The sequence below is a fragment of the Carcharhinus amblyrhynchos genome, chromosome 29, assembly GCF_965287045.1.
Source record: "Carcharhinus amblyrhynchos chromosome 29, sCarAmb.v2.hapA, whole genome shotgun sequence".
Classification (NCBI taxonomy): Eukaryota; Metazoa; Chordata; class Chondrichthyes; order Carcharhiniformes; family Carcharhinidae; genus Carcharhinus; species Carcharhinus amblyrhynchos.
This window is the reverse complement of record NC_137352.1, coordinates 6,180,282-6,202,330: the sequence shown is the minus strand read 5'-3', so window position 1 is coordinate 6,202,330 and position 22,049 is coordinate 6,180,282. Positions and strand designations below refer to the sequence as shown.

The following is a 22,049-nucleotide window of genomic DNA, read 5'->3' as shown; positions in this document are numbered from 1 at the left end:
CAAACCCTTCCTTCCGACTGATCCCATGTAAATCTTGCAAGCTGCCAAACTCTGTGGGATCATTGAGAGGATGGGGTATCAGCACCTGGGGAAGTTAAAAGCGGAAAGCAACATTAGGATCAGAAAACACTTTGTGGGAAACTTGCAGTTAGCTGAGCTCTCAGAAGGCCACCTGACTTTCTTTAGCTATAAGCTTTAATCATAGAATCCCTACAGTGCAGAAGGAGGCCATTCAGCCCATTAAGTCTGCACCAACCACAATCCCACCCTATTCTCATAACTGCACATATTTACCCAGCTAATTCCCCTCTGATAAGTCCAACAGGTCCAACAGGTTTATTTGGTGTCATGAGCTTTCAGAGTGCTGCTCCTTCATCAGGTGAGTGGTCATCTGATGAAGGAGCAGTGCTCCAAAAGCTCATTTTATGCATAAGGTGTAAAGAGTTAAAAGTGAAGATATTACACAACGATACAAATCTGTTTGTCCAGCTTTGGCCACTAGGGGAAGACACAGAGAAATCCTCCAGCCACATGAGGAAAAATGGTAGATTATTTTAGCAGAATTGAGGAGATTAAAAGAGGTATTCAAAATGATGACGGGTTTTGATAAGGCAAGCAAGTTGGTAATTAAAGGGTATAATTTTTAAATAATTATTACACGGTTAAAATGAGAGGTTGTGAAAATTGTACATTAATTCCTCATTTGACTGCTGCCCTGTTTTTTCAGCTTTTTTTTTAAGCGAGGTTGTTTGGATGCAAAATACTCTCCCAGAATCACAGGTAGAAGCGGATTCTATTATAACTCTGAAAATGAAATAAGTAAATATTAAAGAAGCAGCATCGAATGATGTTTGGGGAAGGTTAGCAGGAGGAGAGAAAGTGCAAAATGAAGGGCTGAATGGCTTCTTCATTGGATGATCAGTTCATTGTAACATCCTTCAAGACCAGTTACCGCAGCAGATAAAGCTTGCTTCCCGTCCTCACACAAATTACATTACAAACCCGTTGGCTTCATTCAAGCTGTCAGTACTCCAAGGGCACTCACAATGTACACTCAGACTGGGATTTGCAGGGTGGGATCGGTCACGAGCGGCAATGGAAAATTTGGAGAAGCAGCTTGAAGCCCACTGACTTTCAGCAGGACTGTAAAATCCTGACCATGAGTGGGACCGGAAAATTCCGCCCATTATTTGTTTCCAAATTCAAACTGTAAAAGGTAGCACCTTTTTTCATCTCAATTTCAAAGCCTAAATTTCTTTTTTGTTATTTATTAGTGTCACAAGTTGGCTTACATTAACACTGCAATGAAGTCACTGTGAAAATTCCCCTAGTCGCCACACTCCAACGCCTGTTCGGGTACACTGAGGGAGAATTTAGCGTGGCCAGTGCACTTCACTAGCACGGCTTTCGGATTGTGGGAGGGAAAAGGAGCACCCTGAGGAAACCCACGCAGACACGAGGAGAACATGCAGACTCCACACAGACAGTGACCCAAGCAGAGAATTGAACCCGGGTCCCTGGTGCTGTGAGGCAGCAGTGCTAACCCCTGTGCCACCGTGCAAGTTTTGAATGCAACAAAAGGGTGTCCATATTAATGTCATTAAATCTAATGACTTAACACTGCAAAATACATAAAATGGTGCTGGAGCTATCTCTTGAGGCCTCACCACTGGCAATTATATTTTGCTGTTGCCATACTCTTTTGAGGTGTAATTAACAGCAAGGTTAATTTCATTACAAACGGATTAGAGCACCCACCCTCGGTGTGCGTATTCTGTACTCATTACTTTGCTCAATCACGCATCGATTTCACTTACAACTTCTTTGCTTCTGCATATCGTCACATCAGCCCAGAAGTTAGATATCGTCATGGCAATGGTTTTCCCATGGAAGCCATCCGAAGGATTTCCCATAATTCCTATCCTAAAAAATAAGTCAGCATCAGTGCAACTGCTCATCACAGCTCACTCAGGTCTCTGATATCAAACACAGACAGGGAAACCCATTCTTGAAGGTAACACTCTAACTCCAGCAGATCATTCTGGGACAAAGCAAAAGGCTGACCTGGTGCCTGATGACACTGAGATTTATTTTCTTTTCAAGTTACTGAATTTACAAGGCTTTACTGAAGTGTGAACTGCTCTGACGTCTTTTATGGTTGGATGGCAGGTCTGTCGTATGAGGAGAGACTAAGTCTGTTAGGATTATATTCAGTGGAGTTTAGTAGAGTGAGAAAGGATTTCAAAAAAACTTACAAAATTCTCACAGGGTTAAACACGGTAGCTTCAGAAAGAATGTTCCTGATGGGTGGGGGAGTCCAGAACTAGGGGTCATAGTTTGAGGATAAGGGGTAAACCTTTTAGAACTGAGTGAGGAGAAATTTTTTCACCAGAGCGTGGTGAATGTGTGGAATCTACTCCCACAGAAAGTAACTGAGGCCAAAACATTGTCTGAATTCAAGAAGAAATTAGATATAGTTCTTGGAGCTAAAGGGATCAAGGGATATGGGAGGAAGGCAGGATTAGGATATTGAATTCGATGATCAGCCATGATCAAAATGAATGGCAGAGCAGGTTCGAAGGACCAAATGGCCTCCTCCTGCTTCTAGTTTCTATCCTTTGCAAAATGAAATGATTTCATTGAAACTGACGACGCAGTTATCTAACCTTCCATGACCACTGGACATCCCAAAGTACTTCCCTTTTATAGAAAAGCGCAGCAAGATCAAAATTCACTGAGATAAATAAAGGGAAGATGTGAATTTTTTAAAAACACCTTTCATGACCACGGGACATTCTTAAGGATTTTACAGATAATTAAGTGCTTTTTGAAAGATAGTTAATTTTATCATGAGGAAAAAGCACACTCCCACAAACAACAATAAGATGATGACCAGCTAATCAGTTTTACAGTGATGTTAGCTGAGGAATAAATATTGTCCAGAATACCATGCAGAACGCCACTGGTCTTATTCAAAATGGTGCCAGGAGATCTCTTACATTCACTTGAGATCAGAGAGGGCTCCTGCTTCTGCTGCCTAAAAACCCAAGGGCGGAAGTCAAATGAGAACATCACCCACTAGTTCCCCTCCAAGTCACTCCTGACTTGGAACTATATTGCCACACCTTCACTGTCACTGGATCAAAATCCTGGAAATCCCTCCCTAAACAGCATTATGGATGTAATGGATGGACAGTAATACTAAAGGAACCAGTTTAAAGGAAGATAGTTCCGTGAAGGATGGTTTAAAGAGAATCTCATGAACTCTCGACAATCAATCTGTTTTCAGTGCCACTGCTTGCCAACAAAGGAAGATTCTCCAGGTCCTCACTCTTTTTTGAATAGTTCAGTGGAATCCTTAACATCCAACTCACTCCCCCAGTTCAGGATTACCTATTTAACAACAGTGAGGGAGCATCTTGCCACACAAACCACAGCAGTTCCATAAAACAAGTCCACTGCCTCCTTCTGAAATGATTGTTAATTTAGAAAAACAATCTTTTAGGCATCATAACATTCTAGTCCATTACACGGTGTATCAGCAATGCTAAACGCAACATTACCTCGCATAGGATCGACAGGTGATTGATGTGGCAGTAGAACCATGTTGCTTTGAAGAGCAGTGTGCCAGCCACTTCTTGTATTCCGAGAGATCCTACTTACAAACAAAAGGGTCAGAAGGACAGCAAAAGAAACCTTTAAATGGAAAAGCGGTACTGGCACCTCACACAATTCACCACAGGATCACAAAACATGAGTGGACATTCCGCCTGGTAAACCCAGTTTCCACAATGAGATATTCAAATGAGACATATTCAAGCAGAAATTATATAAACACATGAAGGAGAAAGGAATAGAAATATAGCTACAGGGTGAGATGAAGAGGAGTGGTAGGGTTTATGAGATGTACACGTTGCTGGCTAGCACAGCATATATTAACCATCCCTAACTGCCCTCCATTCCAGAGGACATTTATTGCCCATCCTAAATGCCCTCCATTCCAGAGGGCACTTATTACCCATCCTTAACTGCCAACCATTCCAGGCGGCATTTGAGGATCAGCCACATTGTTGTGGGTCACATGTACGCACGCCAGACCAGGTCAGGACTGCAGATTTCCTTCCCTAAAGAACCTTAGTGAACGAGATGGGTTTTTAACAACAATCGACAATGGTTTCACTGTCATCATTAGACCTTTAATTTCAGATTTTTGTTGAACTCAAATTTCACCATCAGCTGTGGTGAGATTTGAACCCGGGTCCCTGGATCTTGACCTGGGTCTCTGGATTATGAGTCCAGTGGCAATACCACTGTGCCACTGGCTACCCAATGAACAACACCACCTGAATTGACCAGGTGGACTGCATGATGTACTTCTGTGCTGTAAATCCTAAGTAAACCTAACAGCTTAAAGAAGAAGAGGAATAGAGAAGCAGAAAGGTTCAAGGAAAGAATTCTACAATCCTCAGAGGATTTAAGGGCTGGAGGAGGTTATGAAGATACAGAGGGGAAAGACCATGGTGAGGTTTGAGCTCAAGGATTACCTGACGATGGGATAAATCATAGGCTTAGACAGGGTGAATAACAACTGTTCAAAGTTCTCATTCTCTTTTGTTCCATATTATTCAACACATCTAGATTCTAAATCGCTCAATTCTCTGCCTGCTCGCCGCTCAACCTTCCACTTCCACTTTATTTCCATAATTAAGGTCGGAAAACATGTGGGGGTGTGAGAGTGAATGACTGCCTGATCATGTTATAACACGGCATAACACACTGGCAACAATCCATGGGTTAATTATAAATCCCGAGGCAGAATTGATTATCTGCTCTTACCACTTGCCCAATGAGCTGGAATCCAGTTGGCAGCTTCATTCCAAACACTGTGATTCTAGCCTTGTTGATGAGCCATTCCTGAAATAAATGACCAAAGGAAATAATGAGGTTACTAATGTCACTGTATCAAAGGTCATACTAGTTTCACATAATATGGAAACAGCCTTTTTGCGGTTTGAACCATAGTCATTGCAGCCCATCCAACTTCCTTGTGAAACTATTCATCGCCTCTGCTTCCACCACCCTCAGAGGCAGCAACTTCCAGATGGTAAGTACATCAGGAAGATTTAAAATAATGGCAAAAGAAGGCCCAAAGTACGGGTTTTTATCTTTCCTGCTATTTAATGAAGCTTGTTCCTTTGCATGAAATGCAATGTTAGGACGAAGCAACTCGGGAACAGAATACATGTGTTCAATTTGGCAAGTGCCAGGCCAGTCTGGCTCAGTGATGCTGCTCTCAAACAGAAGGTAGTGAGTTCAAGCCCCGTTTCGGAAATACGAGCATAAAATCCAGGCTGACTCTCCAGGTGGGACTTTCTGGCCAAGCTTGCCCTAAGACCAAAAATGTGCAGGCTTTGTTGATTGGCTGTGCTAAATTGCCCCTTAGTGTTAGGGGGAATGTCAGGGGGATTAGCAGGGTAAATATGTTGTGTTACAGGGATAGGGCCTAGGTGGGATTGTTGTTGGTCAGGCTTGATGGGCTGAATGGCCTCCTTCTGCATTGCAGGGATCATAAGTATTAAAAAAGACTTGAAAATCCTGTCCAAAGTCAATGGACCTTTTCATGGTCCTCTTCCGCCCTCTAAGATTCCTGTGATGTGCGGGATGGGAAAATTCCACCCTCCGAGTGGAGTGCTGAGTAAGTGCTGCATGGTTGAAGGTGCTGTCTTTGTGAGATGTTAAATGGTGGCGCCATTTACCCTCTCAGATGGATGTAAAAGGTCTAAGGGCACTATTTTAAAGAAGAGCAGGGAAGTTCTCCCCAGTGACCTTGTTAATATTAATCCCTAAACTAATGTCACTAGGAAACAGATTGGCTGGTCACTATCACATTGCTGTTTGTGGGATCTTGCTGTGTGAAAATCGGCTGCAGCATTTCCTACGATAGTACTTGGCTGTAAAGCACTTGGGGATGTCCCGGGATCATTAAACATGGTATAGAATTGTCTCTGCCTATCTTCTCTTCCCTTAAAATTAGAACAGCTTTTCACCAATAGCTGAAATGATGAGACTGAGTTCACACTGCAAATGCAAAATCATTTTATATAAACTAAATGAAAGCATGATTATCACCACACACACAACTGATCAGTTCTGGGGAAAAGTTTACTTACCTCATCCATTTGGCAAAATCAGAAAGTAATTCCTCCCTATCTCTAACTTCCTCCAGCCTAACAAGCCTCCGATACCTCTGCACTCCAATTCTGGCCTTATGTACAACCCCAATTTTAATTACTCTACCACTGACAGCCATGCCCGAAAACTACCTAGGTCTTAAGCTCTGGAATTCCCTAAACCTTGTTGCCTCCTCCTCCTTTAAGAAACTCTTTAAAACTCTGTGACCAGCCTGAACGAGCATGCCACTACAGTAACGGACTTCATTAGTAAGTGTGTAGAACATGCCCCTGTCTACATCAACAGGGATGAAGTAGAAAGGGTCGAGAGCTTCAAGTTTTTAGGTGTCCAGATCACCAACAACCTGTTCTGGTCCCCCCATGCTGACAGTGTAGTTAAGAAAGCCCCACCAACGTCTCTACTTTCTCAGAAGACTGAGGAATTTTGGCATGTCAGGTATGACTCTCACCAACTTTTACAGATGCACCATAGAAAGTATTCTTTCTGGTGTATCACAGCTCGGTATGGCTCCTGCTCTGTCCAAGACCGCAAGGAACTACAAAAGGTCATGAACGAAGCCCAATCCATCTTGCAAACCAGCCTTTCATATATCGTCTCTGTCTACACTTTCCACTGCCTTGGTAAAGCAGCCAGCATAATTAAGGACCCCACATACCCTGGACATTCTCTCTGCCACCTTCTTCCTTCGGGAAAAAGATACAAAAGTCTGAGGACACGTACCAACCAACTCAAGAACAGCTTCTTCCCTGCTGCTGTCAGACTTTTGAATGGACCTACCTTACATTAAGATGATCTTTCTCTACGCCCTAGCTATGAATGTAACACTACATTCTGCACTCCCTCGTTTCCTTCTCTTTGAACGGTATGTTTTGACTGTATAGCATGCAAGAAATAATACTTTTCACTGTTTGTTAATACATGTGACAATAATAATTCAAATCAAATCAAAAGCAAATTTATGGTCACATGCCCCACAACTCCTGTATGGTTCGGTGTTAAATCTTGCTTGGTAAAGCTCCAGTGAAGTGCTTTGGGACATTTTGATACATTCTAGGTGATCTATAAATACAAGTTGTTGTTGTCACAGAGGTGGAAAATGAGCAGCCAGTGGGTGGGATCCCCCCCCCCCAGTTTCCTGGTGGCAGGAGGCGGTGTGCTGTTTGCAGGCGGTGGGACTCTCTACTCCTGCCGCTGTCGATGGGATTTCCCATTAAAGGATGCTGCAGGTGGGTCCAGAAAATCCCTCTCGCATAAATAGCCGGAGAATCCCGCCGAAAGAAACCAGCATTGGAGAAATTTGGCACTATTCAGAATACTTGATAACGCAGAGAAAAATGACTCTGCCACTTTATCAGTTATAACACTCAAGTGAAAATCCACATCATAACAAGTCTTTGAAATGTTGCAAGTGTTTTATTGGATAGATGTGAAGAAGATGCTTCCACTTCTTCATTAATATAAAGCTGTCACTAATAAATCCAGTAGGGAATTCAGAGAAACTTCTTTACCTGGAGAGCAGTTAGAATGTGGAACTTGCTACTTATGGTGAATAGCTTGGAAGCATTTGAGAGGAAAATAGATAAGTAGAGAAAGGGATAGAATGATAAGCTGGTAAGTGAGATGAAGAGGAAAGAACTTAACCTCCATTGGGGCACTGAGTATAAAAATTGGCAGGTCATACTGCAGCTGTACAGAACCTTAGTTAGACCTCATTTAGAATATTGTGTACAATTCTGGTTGCCACACTACTAGAAGGATGTGGGGGCTTTGGAGAGAGTACAGAAGAGGTTTACCTGAATGTTGCCTGGTCTGGAGAGCATTAGCTGTGAGGAGAGGTTGAATAAACTTGGTGTGCTCTCGCTAGAACGACAGAAGCTGAGAGGAGACCTGATAAGAGGTTTATAAGATTATGAGTGACAGTGTAGATAGTCAGGCGCTAGGGTAGAAGTCAAGTATTAGGGGGCATATGTTTGAGATGTGTGTAGAAAAGTTTAGAGGAGATGAGGCAAGTTTTTTTACGCAGAGGGTGGTGAATGTCTGGAACACGCTGCCCGGGGAGGTGGTGGAAGCAGGTACAATAGCAGCATTTAAGGGGCAGCTAGACAAATACACGAATAGAATAGGAATGGAAGGATATGGACTCTGTAAGTGTGTATGATTTTAGTTTAGGCACACATCACGATCAGCTCAGGCTTGGAGGGCCGAAGGGCCTGTTCCTGTGCTGTACTGTTCTTTGTATTCAAAGCTACACCAAAATGACAAAACTTGGCAACAGTTCCACTCAATTTTAAAAGAGATTTTCTCACCATGTACTTCCCAAGTCCTCGATCCTCCACCAGTGGATAATGCTTCAAATACTCCCCCAGAGTTGGCAGCGTCTTGCTTTGGAAACAATAAAAGACAACACTCGCAAGCCTCGATTCTGTGACATCGGCCGAGGGCTTCTCATAAAACTTGATGATTCTGAAAGAAGACAATCTTAAGTATCTGTCGCTTCTCGGAATACAGCACACATGGATAGAGCGCTGAGCAGTGGATATCACTGCTGCCACAGAGCACCAGGGACCCAGGTTCGATTCCGGCCTCGGGTGACTATCTGTGTGGAGTTTGCATATACTCTCTGTGTCTGCATAGGTTTCCTCCAGCTGCCCCGGTTTTCTCCCACAATCCAAAGATGTGTAGATTACATGGATTGGCCATGCTAAATTGCCCCTCAGTGTCCAAAGATGTGTAGGTTAGGGGGATTAGTGGGGTAAATGTGTGGGGTTATGGGGGCAGGGCGTTGGATGGACTTGGGTAAGATGCTCTGTCAGAGAATCAGTGCAGACTTGATGGGCTGAATGGCCTCCTTCTGCACTGTTGGGATTCTGTGATTTGGTGATGAGATCAGTGTAAATAAACCTGGGGGGGCCCACTGGAGATTTCAAGCAACAAAGGAAAATATTTTATCGATTCATCAGCGAATCTGATGCAAAGTTTTAGATCTTTGAAGTTCCGCATCAAATTCAGAAGGTCTCAGAACGAATGGATGAAATGGAATCACAATGATTTCTGATGTTTGCTTTGGCAATGTTGAAAACATTCCTGAGAAATCTCAGCCCAGCGGAGACCATTTGCCCATTGTTTCCATGCTGATACCAACTTTGCATGGAAGACAATTCTGATTTCTACGTTCTTTCTCTGCATCTGCATTGTATCCATTTTTGGGCAACGTCTTTTAAGAAGAATGCAATGGGTTTAGAGAGGCTGCAAGGGGGATTCACTAAGAACAATATGAAGGATACTGGACTTGAACTCATCCAAAACTCTTCTAACTCCAACCAAGTGGGGTAGCATGGGGTACAGTGTTTAGCACTGTTGCCTCCCAGTACCAGGAACCTGGGTTCAATGGCGACCTTGGCTGTCTTTGTGGAGTTTGCACATTTTTCCTGCGACTGCATGTGTTTCCTCCTACAGTCCAAAGATGTGTAAATTAGCTGGATTAGCCATGGTAAATTGCCCCTTAGTGTCCAAAGATGTGTAAATTAGGTAGATCAGCCAGGGTAAATGCATGGGGTTATGAGTATAGGGTGAAGGGAAGGGTCTGGATGGAATGCTCTTGCCGAGAGTTGGTGCAGACTTGATGAGCTGGATGGCCTCATTCCGCAGTGTATGAATTCTATGATTCTTAGTCCCATTCACCTATCACCTCAGTGCTCACTAATTTCCATTGGCTTCCAGTCCAACAATGCACAAATTTTAAAATATCTTCTTTGTTTTCAAATTTCTCCTCTATATTTAGGTCCAGACCAACAACCTGCCAAGGACTCCTCCATTTCTGACATCTTGCTCATCCCTGATTTTAATCTCTCCACAAATAGCGGCCATGCCTTCAATGTATAGGTCCTAAATTCATGAACTGTCTCACTACTTTTCTCATTTAAGATGTCCTTCAAAGCTTATGTCTTTGACCAAGCACTTGGTCACCTGTCCTTATACCTCATTACCTGGTTCAGTGTTAAATTTTATTTATGACTTCTGAAGTATATGGGAATGTTTTACTATTTTGAAGGTACTTTATAAGTACAACTTGTTGGAGAAACTGAAGAAGCTGGATTGTTCTCTTCAGAGGAGAGAAAATTAAGAGGAGATCGTTCTAAGTTTTGTGGCCAACTCTCTGGGATAGGCTTCAGTGGCAGAAGAGACACTAATCAGAGAACACAGATTTCAAGTCATTGATAAAAGAACAAGGGGTGGATGGTGAAAGGAAATTCAATAAATAATTGAGGGGGAAAACTTTGCGGGAAATGGAAAGCCTTTTTTTGGCACCAGCGTAATTATGATAGACCGACTGGCCTTTTCGGTACTATATCAATCTATGATTCTATCCATGGGTGGCACAACATATGACAGAAAACTGTACAGCTCAGAGGATGATCTTTTCCATTCATGAACCTACCTGTGCGTAGAGGGGCAGACCTCAACGATTCCCCGAGATTCAGTCTTCCCTCCTTCTTCCATTTCATAGTAAATGGCCAATTCACCCTTCTGTCAGCCAACATAAAAAATTGTGATAATGTAAACCTTTTAGAAGCAGCTTCCAGAAGTTACTAGGATTCATCACAGATCAGTTGGTAGCACTCTGGCCTGTCATAAAGTTGTGTGTTCAAGTTTACACCAGAAACTTGGCCACAAATTTTAGAACGACCCACCAGTGCTTCACTGTCAGAAGTTCCATTCACCAGAGAAGAAGTTAAATTTGACAACTGCCTCTTTTAATGGTTATAAAGATTCCCTGGTGTCTTGGTCAACTTATATCCCTGAACCAACATCCATTACTAAAATGGGCGGAGAGTTTAGTCATTATCACAGTGCTGTATGTGGGAGATTGTTGTGTATGTGTTGGTTACCATGTTTCAGTGACTTCAGTTCAAAAAGTTTGATTTGATCTGATTTATTATTGTCACATATATGAACATACAGTCAAAAGTATTGTCTCTTCCCCACTATATAGACAAAACATACCGTGCATAGAGAAGGAAATGATAGAGTGCAGAATGTAATGTGACAGTTATAGCTAGCGTGTAGAGAAAGACCAACTTAGTGTGAGGTAGGTCCATTCAAAAGTCTGATGGCAGCTGGGAAGAAGTTCTTGAGTTGGTTGGTACATGACCTGAGACTTTTGTATCTTTTTCCCGATGGAAGAAGTTGAAAGAGAAAATGTCTAGGTTGCTTGGGGTCCTTGATTGTGCCGGCTGCTTTGCCGAGGCAGTAGGAAGTGTAGACAGAGTCAATGGATGGGAGGCTGGTTTGTGTGATGGATTGGGCTACATTCATGACCTTTTGTAGTTTTTTGTGGTCTTGGGCAGAGCAGGAGCCATACCAAACTCTGATACAACCAGAAAGAATACTTTCTAAAATGCATCTGTAAAAATTGGTCAGAGTTGTAGCTGACATGCCAAATTTCCTTCGTCTTCTGAGAAAGTAGAGGCGTGGCGGGCTTTCTTAACTATAGTATCGGCATGGGGGAACCAGGATAGGTTGTTGGTGATCTGGGCATCTAAAAATTTGAAACTCTCAACCTGTTCTACTTCGTCCCCATTGATGGAAGTATTTCATTGGCTGTAAGTTCATGAGGTCATGGAAGATACTATAATATTGCAAGTTCTTTTTTTCTCACTCTTTTAGTTCATTAAAAAAACACATTTTGCTAAGTAGCCGTGCACTTTCTGACATGCCCCTCACTAGAGAGTACAGTGGATTATTGACACTTTTTTTTATTTGTTCATGAGAAATGGGCGTCACTAGCTGGACCAGCATTATTGCCCACCCCTAAAGTCATTTAAGAGTCAACCACATTGCGGTGGCTCTGGAGTCACACATAGGCCAGACCAGGTAAGGACAGCAGATTTCCTTCCCTAAAGGACATTTGTGAACCAGATGGGTTTTTTTGACAATTGACAATGGTTTCATGGTCATCAGTAGATTCTTAATTCCAGGTATTCTCTATTGAATTCAAATTCCACCATCTGCTCTGGTGGGATCCAAAGCATTATCCTGGGTCTCTGGATTACTATCCAGTGACAATACCACTATGCCACTGCCTCCCCCAGCACCCTGTTTGCAAAAGTCCCCAGGCAGGTGATAGCCTCACTGGATCTCAGCTGCCTGATGGGAATATTAAGCTAACTTGGGCGTTGGACTTGTTGGGAGAGTAAATAATGAAAGAGGAACTGCTATTAACTTCTTACCCCTTTCCTCATTACCATACTCTTCCTATGCCAGGGGGAAATAGGATCCTGGTCTTACGTGGGGCTAGCATTATGTAGCATTCTCCTATACTGAAATAAATATATTGAAGTATATTTATTCACTCTCCAAACAGTTACTTTCCCCAACCCAATGACTGGAACCATATCTTTTCTCAAGTCGTCCCTCTCTTTCTCTGCCCCACCAACCCCATAAAACGCTATATAAATACTGTTGGTATTGTATATAATTTTACAAGCTGAGCAATGAGAAAGCAAACAGAGGTGTAGGAATAGCCTCGGGCTGAGGAACAGTAAAAAGCAAAGAGTGTGACTAACATAAAAGTTAATGAGAAGTTATATCGTCAAGATTCAGACACACAGCACACAGCCTCAGGAAAGAAGTGTTAACTATCAGGATTAATATCACATTCTGCTTATGTTCACATTGAATAATACATCTGTCAAACCTGCCTTCTTTATAATAAGAGCTTTGACATGCTATCATCTTGAAATTTGATGCCACCAAGAGTTTTCTTAAGGTGAAATATATATTGATTTTTCACAAAAACCTTGGACAAAGATGTATTTCTTGATGACGTGGGCCTGGTCAGTGTCAGAGGAAGAGTGCATGGAATGTAAATAGCCCAAAAAGGCTGCCCTAGTATCAATGCAGTGGTTCCCTAAATTCCACCGTGCGGCTATGAAACTTAGGCAACTTACAGATCATTTGCAATGCTTCCCTCTCCTTCACACCATCCAGAACTGTTTCTGTGCTGTAAGCTTTTCTGCAGTTCTATCCGAAGATCACCCCGGATATTGCGCTGAGCCATCAAGTGATTTGATTTACTCCACATGAACAATATCACATAGTCTAAGAGCAGAACGCTCCCATAAGTGTGGTGATGGCACGAGTCAGAAAGGTGGGATCCCGTTCCATATTCTGTACTTGAAACCTCATTATTTTTGCACAGGTGAGTTCTCCTCCGCCTCTCCTGGCCAGTCGGCAGCTCAGTCGCCTACTCATCCACAGCTCATGGCATTGAAGGTCCAGGCACCATATTTAAACACCAGTCCAGTGTACCCATAACACCCCCTTCAGCTCCCCCTGTCTTCACCAGGCTGTGCAGGATGCCAGCAACCCAGAGGGAAAAGACTATCAGCCTCAAAAAGAAGTCTGTTCGTCGATTCAACCACCCTCCCTCCAAACCCATTGCCTCTGAGGCGCCTGTGCTCCAATTGGATCTCTACCCACTGCAGCACGGTGGGTTAACACTGCTGCCTCACAGCGCCAGGGATTGCCAGTTCAATTCCCGGCTTGGGTCACTGTCTGTGCGGAGTCTGCACATTCTCCTCATGTCTACATAGGTTTTCAGTTTCCTCCCACAGTCCAAAGATGTGTGGGTTAGGTTGATTGGCCATGCTAAGTTGCCCCTTAGTGTCAGGGGGATTAGCAGGGTAAATATGTGGGATTACAGGGATGGGGTGGGATTGTGGTCGGTGCAGACTTGATGGGCCAAATGGCCTCCTTCTGCACTGTAGGGTTTCTGTGAAAGGGAGTCTTCCATCTCTTTCAAATAAACGATGTGGTAACCTTTGACCCTATAGTTTGGGAGATTTTCATGCAGGTTTGTCGGGTTCCAGCTTCTCTCCCCTCGGTCTTCCCTCTGTTTTCCATTCTTCATCTTTATCCACCTCCTTGCCCCTCTGCCTGACATTGTGAACCCTTGACCTTCCCGCACTTCTCTCCTTTCACCGCCCTCCTTCCACAATGCCACCCCTTTTCGTCTTCAGTAGGCCGATGGCAGTGTTGCACCCACTGTCTGTTGCTAGCTGAAGACTATTCTTTAGCAATCAGGTTTGACACTGGCAAGATTGGGAGGCCTGGCAGGACTCCAGCTGGCAGCTGTTTTAATAAGCATTCAAGATATGCAAATGAAAGCAAACAGCATTCACGCCACCAACCTGCATTAACCTGCTACTGAGAGAATTGCTTGTGGGTTTCCAACACTGTGGCTCCCGCTAGATTCTCCGCTCCCGCCTATCGCCAAACCCGCTGCGGGCAGGATGGGAGAATTTCATCCTCAGTTTACACCTCTCATTCCCTGAGTTCTTTATGCCAAAAGGCTTTAACTTAAACCCATAATAGGCCAATTAAACAGAATATAGGAACAAGTATCTGGTGGTCCTGACTGACCTTAAACTTAAAGAACTTGAGAACTTCGGCAATATCAAAATTCGGATCCTCACACAGCATATCCCCAGCAACCTGGAAGCAGAAGAAGACTATGGTGAAACAGGGTCATAGAACATTTGAAACTACAAGCAGGAGTAGCCATTCGGCCCTTCGAGCCTGCTCCACTGTTCACCTTGATCATGGCTGATCAGCGAATTCAATATCCTGATCCCCCCTCTTCCTCCTACATCATCAGGACATCAACAAATGGCCAGCAATGAAGCAACAACATACCACCATGATATCATCAGTGAACCTCTTGCTCCTGACCACCAGCTCCAAGTCAGCGACTGCACCCAGTTGATTTTGGCTAGTTGTTGAGCCATCGTTTATAATGTTTCCCACTGGAAAGTCATTAGCAGTTGCCCATCGTTCGTAGTATTTGTACCTATATGTGGAAAGTTAACAGTTAATTCCAGGCTAGCTCAACAATGTCTAAAGCACCTCCACTGCATATGCAGCCTGCCTCCCAGGACGAAGCTGATGTTTTTAAGTTAAGATACAAAAAAGTCATACATTTCTACATCACCTTTCATGATTTTGGGACTTTCCAAAGTGTTTCAAAGCTAACGAAATGTAGTCTTTGTTCAAATATACAGAAAGTGGCAGCCAATTTGAGGACAACAAGCTCCCACAAACTGGAATGCGATAATGGTCAGATAGTCTTGTTTTAGTGATTTGCCTGTTTGAGGCATAACATTGGCCAGGGCACTGAGGCCAATTTCCCTGCTCACCGAATAAATGCATGAGATCCTTTACATCCACCTCTGACTCTCACTCTAGTTGTACTTTTTTTTTACACTGCAATGAAATTATTGGGAATATCCCCTAGGCGCCACACTCCAGCGCCTGTTCGGATACACTGAGGGAATTTAGCATGACCAATGCACCTAACCAGCACGTCTTTTGGACTGTGCCCGGAAACTGGAGCACTGATGAAACCCATGCAGACATGGGGAGAATGTGCAGACTCTGCACAGACAGTAACCCATGCCAAATCCGGGTCCCTGGCGCTCTGAAGCAGCAGTGTTAACCACTGTGCCACCGTGCCGCATAGCTTTTCACTCTTTCCTAGGTGGAAGGATTCAGATATACCTCCGTGGTTATAACCATCTTTATAATTAACTAATAGGATTGTTAGTTCTGCACTGCACCTGTCTGTCCAGTTCTTAGCATCTTTTCACTGGCACTGCACTCACTTACAAACTGTTCATTATGAAAGTCTTGCAATTCTGAAGCAATATTGCCTTGAAACATCGACTGTTTCTCTCTACAGATGCTGAATGAACTGCTGAGTGTTTCCAGCATTTTCTGTTTTTATGTCAAATTTCCAGTATTAACTGTACGTCTCTTTGGTTTCATTGACTATGTGCTGCTTTGCTACTAGCCTCAATAATAAATCTACTCACTTGTCAGCATTCGTGACGAGGTAGACTTCATTGAAGAGTTGCCTCCTGCAAACAATGCAGAAAATATGATATAAATCAAAGCAATTTCATACAGACCGAAAGGGAGGCAGTCAGAAAGATAGGAGGAAGTGAAAGGTTGAGGGAAAAGCAGGAGAGAATGGAGCTTAACAGATTTGGGATTTTTCTCTTATCTCTACTCCTATACCCTCTATACTCTTTGCCCACTTGATTCCAGCTATCTATGCATGTCTTCTTGATCATGGCCTCAATATCCCGAGTCATCCAGGGTTCCCTACTTCAACCAGCCTTGCCCTTCGCCCTAAAAGGAACCCTGAACCCGTGGTTAACACACTTTTGAAAGCCTTCCACTTACCAGATGTCCCTTTGCCTGCCAATAGACTCGCTCAATCAACTTTTAAAATTTCCTGTCTAAGACCATCATAATTGGCCTTGCCCCAATTTAGAGTTTTAACTTTTGAGCCAGACGTATCATTCTCCATAGCTATCTTAAAACTAATACAATTATGGTCACTGGTCCCAAAGTGATCCCTCATTAACACTTCCGTCACTTGCCCTTCCTTATTTCCTAAGAGCAAGTCAAGTTTTGCCCCCACTCTTGTTGAGCCATCCACATACTGAAGGAGAAATTCCTCCTGAATACATTCAAGAAATTTCTCTCCATCCAACCCTCTAAAGCTATGGCTGTCCCAGTCAATATTGGGAAAGTTAAAGTCCCCTACTATTACCACCCTATCTTTCTTGCAGCTATCTGTAATCTCCTTACATATTTGCTTCTCAATTTCCCACTGACTATTTGGGGCCTGTAGTACGATCCTATCAATCTCTCCCTTGTCATTTTTCAGTTCTACCCATATAGACTCAGTGAACCTCGAATATATCCCCTCTCAATACTGTTGTGATGTTCTCCCTAATCAGAAACATTACTCCCCCTCCACTCTTACCTCCAGTTCTATTTTTCCTACAGCATCAGTACCCTGGAACATTGAACTGCCAGTCTTGCCCCTCGCTTAGCCATGTTTCAGGAATAGCTATAAATATTCCAGTCTCATGTACCCATCCATGCCCTGAATTCATCTGCCTTGCCCAACAGACCTCCTGCATTGAAATAAATGCAGTTTAATTTAGACTTCCCTTGCTTTCTGCTGTTCTTTCTCAGACCATCTATCCGGTCATGTTTTGTACACTTTCCCTGTATTTTATTTTTATTAGCATTACTGGACCCATTCACTGAGTTCTCCACAGTCTCTGTACTGTGGCCCTTTTTGATTTTTGACTTTGGTTTCTCTGCCTCACACTTTTCCCCTTACTGCTTTTTGTTTCTGTCCCCATTTTACTTCCCTCTGACTTCTTGCATTGGTTCCCATCCCCCTGCCGCATTAGTTTAAACCATTCCCAAAAGAACTAGCAAAAATTTCCCCCAGGACATTTGTTCCAGTCCTGCCCAGCTGCAGACCTTTTGTACTGGTTCCACCTCACCCAGAACCGGTTCCAATATCCCAGGAATTTGAATCCCTGCCTCTTGCACCATGCCTCAAGCCACATATTTATCTTAGCTATCCTGACATTTCTATTCTGACTAGTATGTGACACTGGTTGCAATCCTGAGATTACTACCTTTGAGACCCTATTTTTTTAGTTTAACTCCTAACTCCCTAATTTGAGCTGGTAGGACCTCACCCCATTTTTTTTACCTTTATCATTGGTGCCTTTTTGCACCATGACAGCTGGCTGTTCACCCTCCCTCTCCAGAATGTCCTGTAACCGCTCTGAAACATCCTTGACCCTTGCACCAAGGAGGCAACATACTGTCCTGGAGTCTCGTTTGCATCTACAGAAATGTCTGTTTACTCCCCTCACATTTGAGTCCCCTATCACTGTAGCTCTGTCACTCTTTTTCCTGCTCTCCTGTGCCACGGTGCTATTAACTTGGCTGCTGCCCACCTTCTCCTGGTGAACCATCTCCCCCAGCAGTATCCAAGACAGTCTATATGTTTCAGAGGGAGATGACTACAGCTGACCCCTGCATTGCCTTCCTACCCTTCCTCTGTCTGCTGGTCACCCATTCCCTATGTCCCTCAGTAATTTTTACCCCTTCTCTTCATTGGCCAGGACTCCCCTTCTCACCACCCCCTCCTTTCTAATCTTCTATATTACTACTCCTGGTCCAAATATCTTAATCAGATAAAATTCAAATTTTAAAAAGTTATATAAGAACATAAGAACATAAGAAATAGGAGCAGGAGTAGGCCATCTAGCCCTTCGAGCCTGCCCCGCCATTCAATAAGATCATGGCTGATCTGTCATGGCTCAGTTCCACATTCCCGCCCTCTCCCCATAACCCTTAATCCCCTCTCTTATCAAAAACCCATCAACCCGCGTCTTAAAAATATTTAGCGAGGCAGCCTCCACCACTTCAACGGGCAGAGAATTCCAGAGATTCACCACCCTTTGAGTGAAGAAGTTCCTCCTCAACTCCGTTCTAAACCGCCCCCCCTTTATCTTGAGGCTGTGCCCCCTAGTCCTACTGTCTTTTTTGAGCGGGAAGAGTCTCTCCACCTCTATCCTATCCATCCCATTCATCATCTTATACGTCTCAATGAGATCTCCCCTCATTCTTCTAAACTCTAACGAGTACAAGCCTAGTTTATTCAGCCTCTCCTCATAAAGAAGCAACTCCTACAAGCTAGTGCAGGAACAAATAGCAACAGCACATTCTTTTCTACACCCTAGCTATGACTGTAACATTACATTCTGCACCCTCTCCTTTCCCTCTCTCTGAATGGTATGCTTTGTCTGTATAGCAAGAAACAATACTTTTCACTTTATACTAATACATGTGACAATGATAAATCAAATCAAATCAAATCACTCACACATTCACAACTTTCCACCAGAAGTCCAGAATCTTCTTCCCGCCAAGTCCCGGCAACAAAGCCTTTGGGATCCCGACTAAGTGGCTGTAGAGGCCTGTGGCTTCATTCTGTAAATAAATTATTTTAGGTAACAAACTGAGGCACGTGATACTCGTTCACTGTTAACACAGGGTCAAATAACAGATTAACACTCGCATTTATATGGCGCCTGTCATGATTCCAAATGTCCTAAACTGCCTTTTTGAAGTGTAGTCACCATTGTATGAAACTAGTTTGTGCACAGCAAACTCCCACAAACAGCAGTGAGATAATGGCCAGAATTTTACCGTCCTGACCACCATGAGAATGCAAGGGATGGACCCTGGAAAGGCCTGTTGACCTTGTGTGGGAATTTACAGTTTCAGGATGAGTGCGGCGTTAAGCCCCGCCCAATGCTGAGATAATGTGTTAGACAGCAGGAAAATGCCATTGCTCCACTTCAAAAGGATGCCATGGGATTTTTTGTGTCCACCCATGAGGCAGAAATGGGGTGGGATTTTCCACTCTTGTCCGTGGCCAGCCTGCTGCGAGTGAGAACGGAGAATTTAGTGTTCCAGCCAAAACTCCAGCTGGAACGTCGGAGAATCTCAGACACGAAAGAGGACGGAGATTTTCGGCAAGGGTCTCAAGTTTAACATCTCACCTGAAGAAAACATCTCCAACTATTCAGTTTTCCTTCAGTACTGTACTGGAATCCTGGTTTGTTCTCAAGTCTCTGCACTGGGATTAGAACCTCTAGCCTTATAACTCTACAGTCAGAAGGCTACCCGCTGAGACCTGGTTGAATATTTTGAGTACTACAGTAATATGCTTTCTTGCATCTTTGTAGAAATTTGATGTCTGTGTCGATATGCGTGATCTTCTTGGAGATCCTCTCCACTTGGAGCCGGCAGTTTGTGGTGTCGATGGTAGTCATGATGTGGACAGGCATCTCCATATCATGAATATTTTGGGAATAGAAAATGACTGTTTGATCTAAATAGGTTCATAACCTGTTTTACTGGAGTAAATATGTAGGATTACGGGGATAGGGTCTGGGTGGGATTGTGGTCGATGCAAGTTCGATGAACCGAATGACCTCCTCTGCATTGTAGGATTTTTAAGAATTCTACGACCCCTTTAGTCACAAGAGCAATATCTCATTTCTTCTTGAAATCACACAACGTTTTGGCCTCAACTGCTTTCTGTCGTAGTGAATTGCACAGATTCTTGAACAAAGGAAAGTGGTTTGGATATCAAGGGTGTGGAGTAGCCAAGTGGAGTGGACAACTCTATGGATGGGATTCTCCGGCTGCACACGCACCAAGACCGGAAATTCCCACCCGACCTCAAGGGACCTTTGAATGGTCCACCAAATTTTCTGTCTCGCCCACTACTATTCCCATGGCAGGTGAGAGGGGAGAATTTCAGCCAATGTTACCACATCACATGGATAGTTTCCAGATCAAGATTCTACAGACACAATGTCCAAAGGACCATGGCAGGTATACAGAAAATAACAAGAGGTCACTGCGATCTCCACATTTATTTCTGCCCTTCATCACATCACAATGCTTCTATATTTGTTAACTGGTGCATACTATTTTTATTGCAATGACAAAACTCTACTCCTTAGAATATTTTTTCGATACTGTATTTACAATAAGGCAGTCATAAGTTCATAAGATGTAGGAGCAGAATTAGGACATTTGGCCCATCGAGTCCACTCCACTATTTGATCATGGCTGATATGGTCCTCCTAAAGAGTTAAAGATAAGAAGTTTATTTATTAGTCACAAGGAAGGCTTACATTAACACTGTAACGAAGTTACTGTGAAATTTCTCTAGTCGCCACATTCCGGCACCTGTTCAAGTCAACGCACCTAACCCACACATCTTTCAGAAAGTGGGAGGAAACTGGAGCATCCTGCGGGAAGCTGCACAGATCACAGGGAGAATGTGCAAACTCCACACAGTGACCCAAGCCGGGAATCGAACCCAGGTCCTTGGCGCTGTGAAGCAGCAATCTGACCACTGTGCTACTGTGCCACCCTCATCCCCATTTTCCTGCCTTCTCCCCATAATTCTTCAACCCATTACCAATTAAAAATCTGTCTAACTGCTCCTTAAATTTACTCACTACCCTAGCATCCACCTCATTTTGGGGTAGTGAATTCCACAGATTCACAACGTTTTGGGAGAAGTAGTTTCTCCTCAACTGTTTTAAATTTGCTGCCCCTTATCCTAAGACTATGACCTCTCATCCTAGAATGCCCCACAAGAGGAAGTGTCTGCTCCACGTCTACTTCATCCATACCCTTTATCAACTTGTACACTTCAATTTGATCTTCCCTCATTCTTCTAAATTCCAGAGAATATTGGCCTAAACTATTCAATCTTTCTTCATATAACAAATCCCTGGTAATTCAAATGTTTTGGGTGCTTTTAGGAATGTGCCAATAGTTGCAGAAAGTTCCTTATATGGGAAAAAATTACATAGGCAGTAACAACTTGCATTTACATTGGGGCTTGTGTGCAGTTAAATATCCTGAGGCTTTTGACAAAAGCCTAATCAGATCAAATTGATACTGATTGAAAGTAAATATTAGGACAGAGCATGGTCAAAGCTGTGGGATTCGAGGAGAAACGTAAAAAGGAAAAGCAAAGAGGTTTAGGAACTGACATTAGAGCTTAGAGCCTCGTTAACTGAATGAAATACCGAAGGAAAGGGTGCTATATTAATGCAAAATGGTTGTTGTTGTGAAGAAATAGCCTGTTGAGATATGAATAATGGGTAAGATCCAGGAGGGTGAGGCAATGGGATTCATTTTGGGTTGCTCTACACTACATCATGCCCTTTTCTTTGCTTATTCCTGGGAATGTGGATGTCACTGGCCAGGCCAGCCTTTATTGCCCTAATCCCTAGTTGCCCTCACGATTGGCGAGCTGCCTTCTTAAAGCAGTCCGTCTGGTGTCGGTACACCACAGTGCTGTTAGGAAGGGAGTTCCAGAATTTTGACCCACTGACTGCAAAGGAGTGGCGATATATTTCCAAGTCAGGATGCTGAGTGGG

At 43.4% G+C, this 22,049-nt stretch overlaps 1 protein-coding gene across 1 annotated transcript in view; it reads right to left on the bottom strand.

The window, feature by feature from the left end:
- Positions 1 to 22,049, bottom strand: part of gkup (glucuronokinase with putative uridyl pyrophosphorylase) — a 49,910-nt gene that overhangs the window by 26,856 nt on the left and 1,005 nt on the right. Inside the window, exons 2-11 of the mRNA XM_080214702.1 lie at positions 18,959 to 19,065; positions 16,065 to 16,109; positions 14,890 to 15,043; positions 14,617 to 14,688; positions 10,631 to 10,719; positions 8,499 to 8,655; positions 4,837 to 4,914; positions 3,564 to 3,655; positions 1,818 to 1,923; positions 6 to 85 (exon numbers count right to left, since the gene is read on the bottom strand). Coding sequence (XP_080070828.1) covers positions 6 to 85; positions 1,818 to 1,923; positions 3,564 to 3,655; positions 4,837 to 4,914; positions 8,499 to 8,655; positions 10,631 to 10,719; positions 14,617 to 14,688; positions 14,890 to 15,043; positions 16,065 to 16,109; positions 18,959 to 19,065 — 980 coding nt within the window. The remainder of the gene's footprint in view (positions 1 to 5; positions 86 to 1,817; positions 1,924 to 3,563; positions 3,656 to 4,836; positions 4,915 to 8,498; positions 8,656 to 10,630; positions 10,720 to 14,616; positions 14,689 to 14,889; positions 15,044 to 16,064; positions 16,110 to 18,958; positions 19,066 to 22,049) is intronic.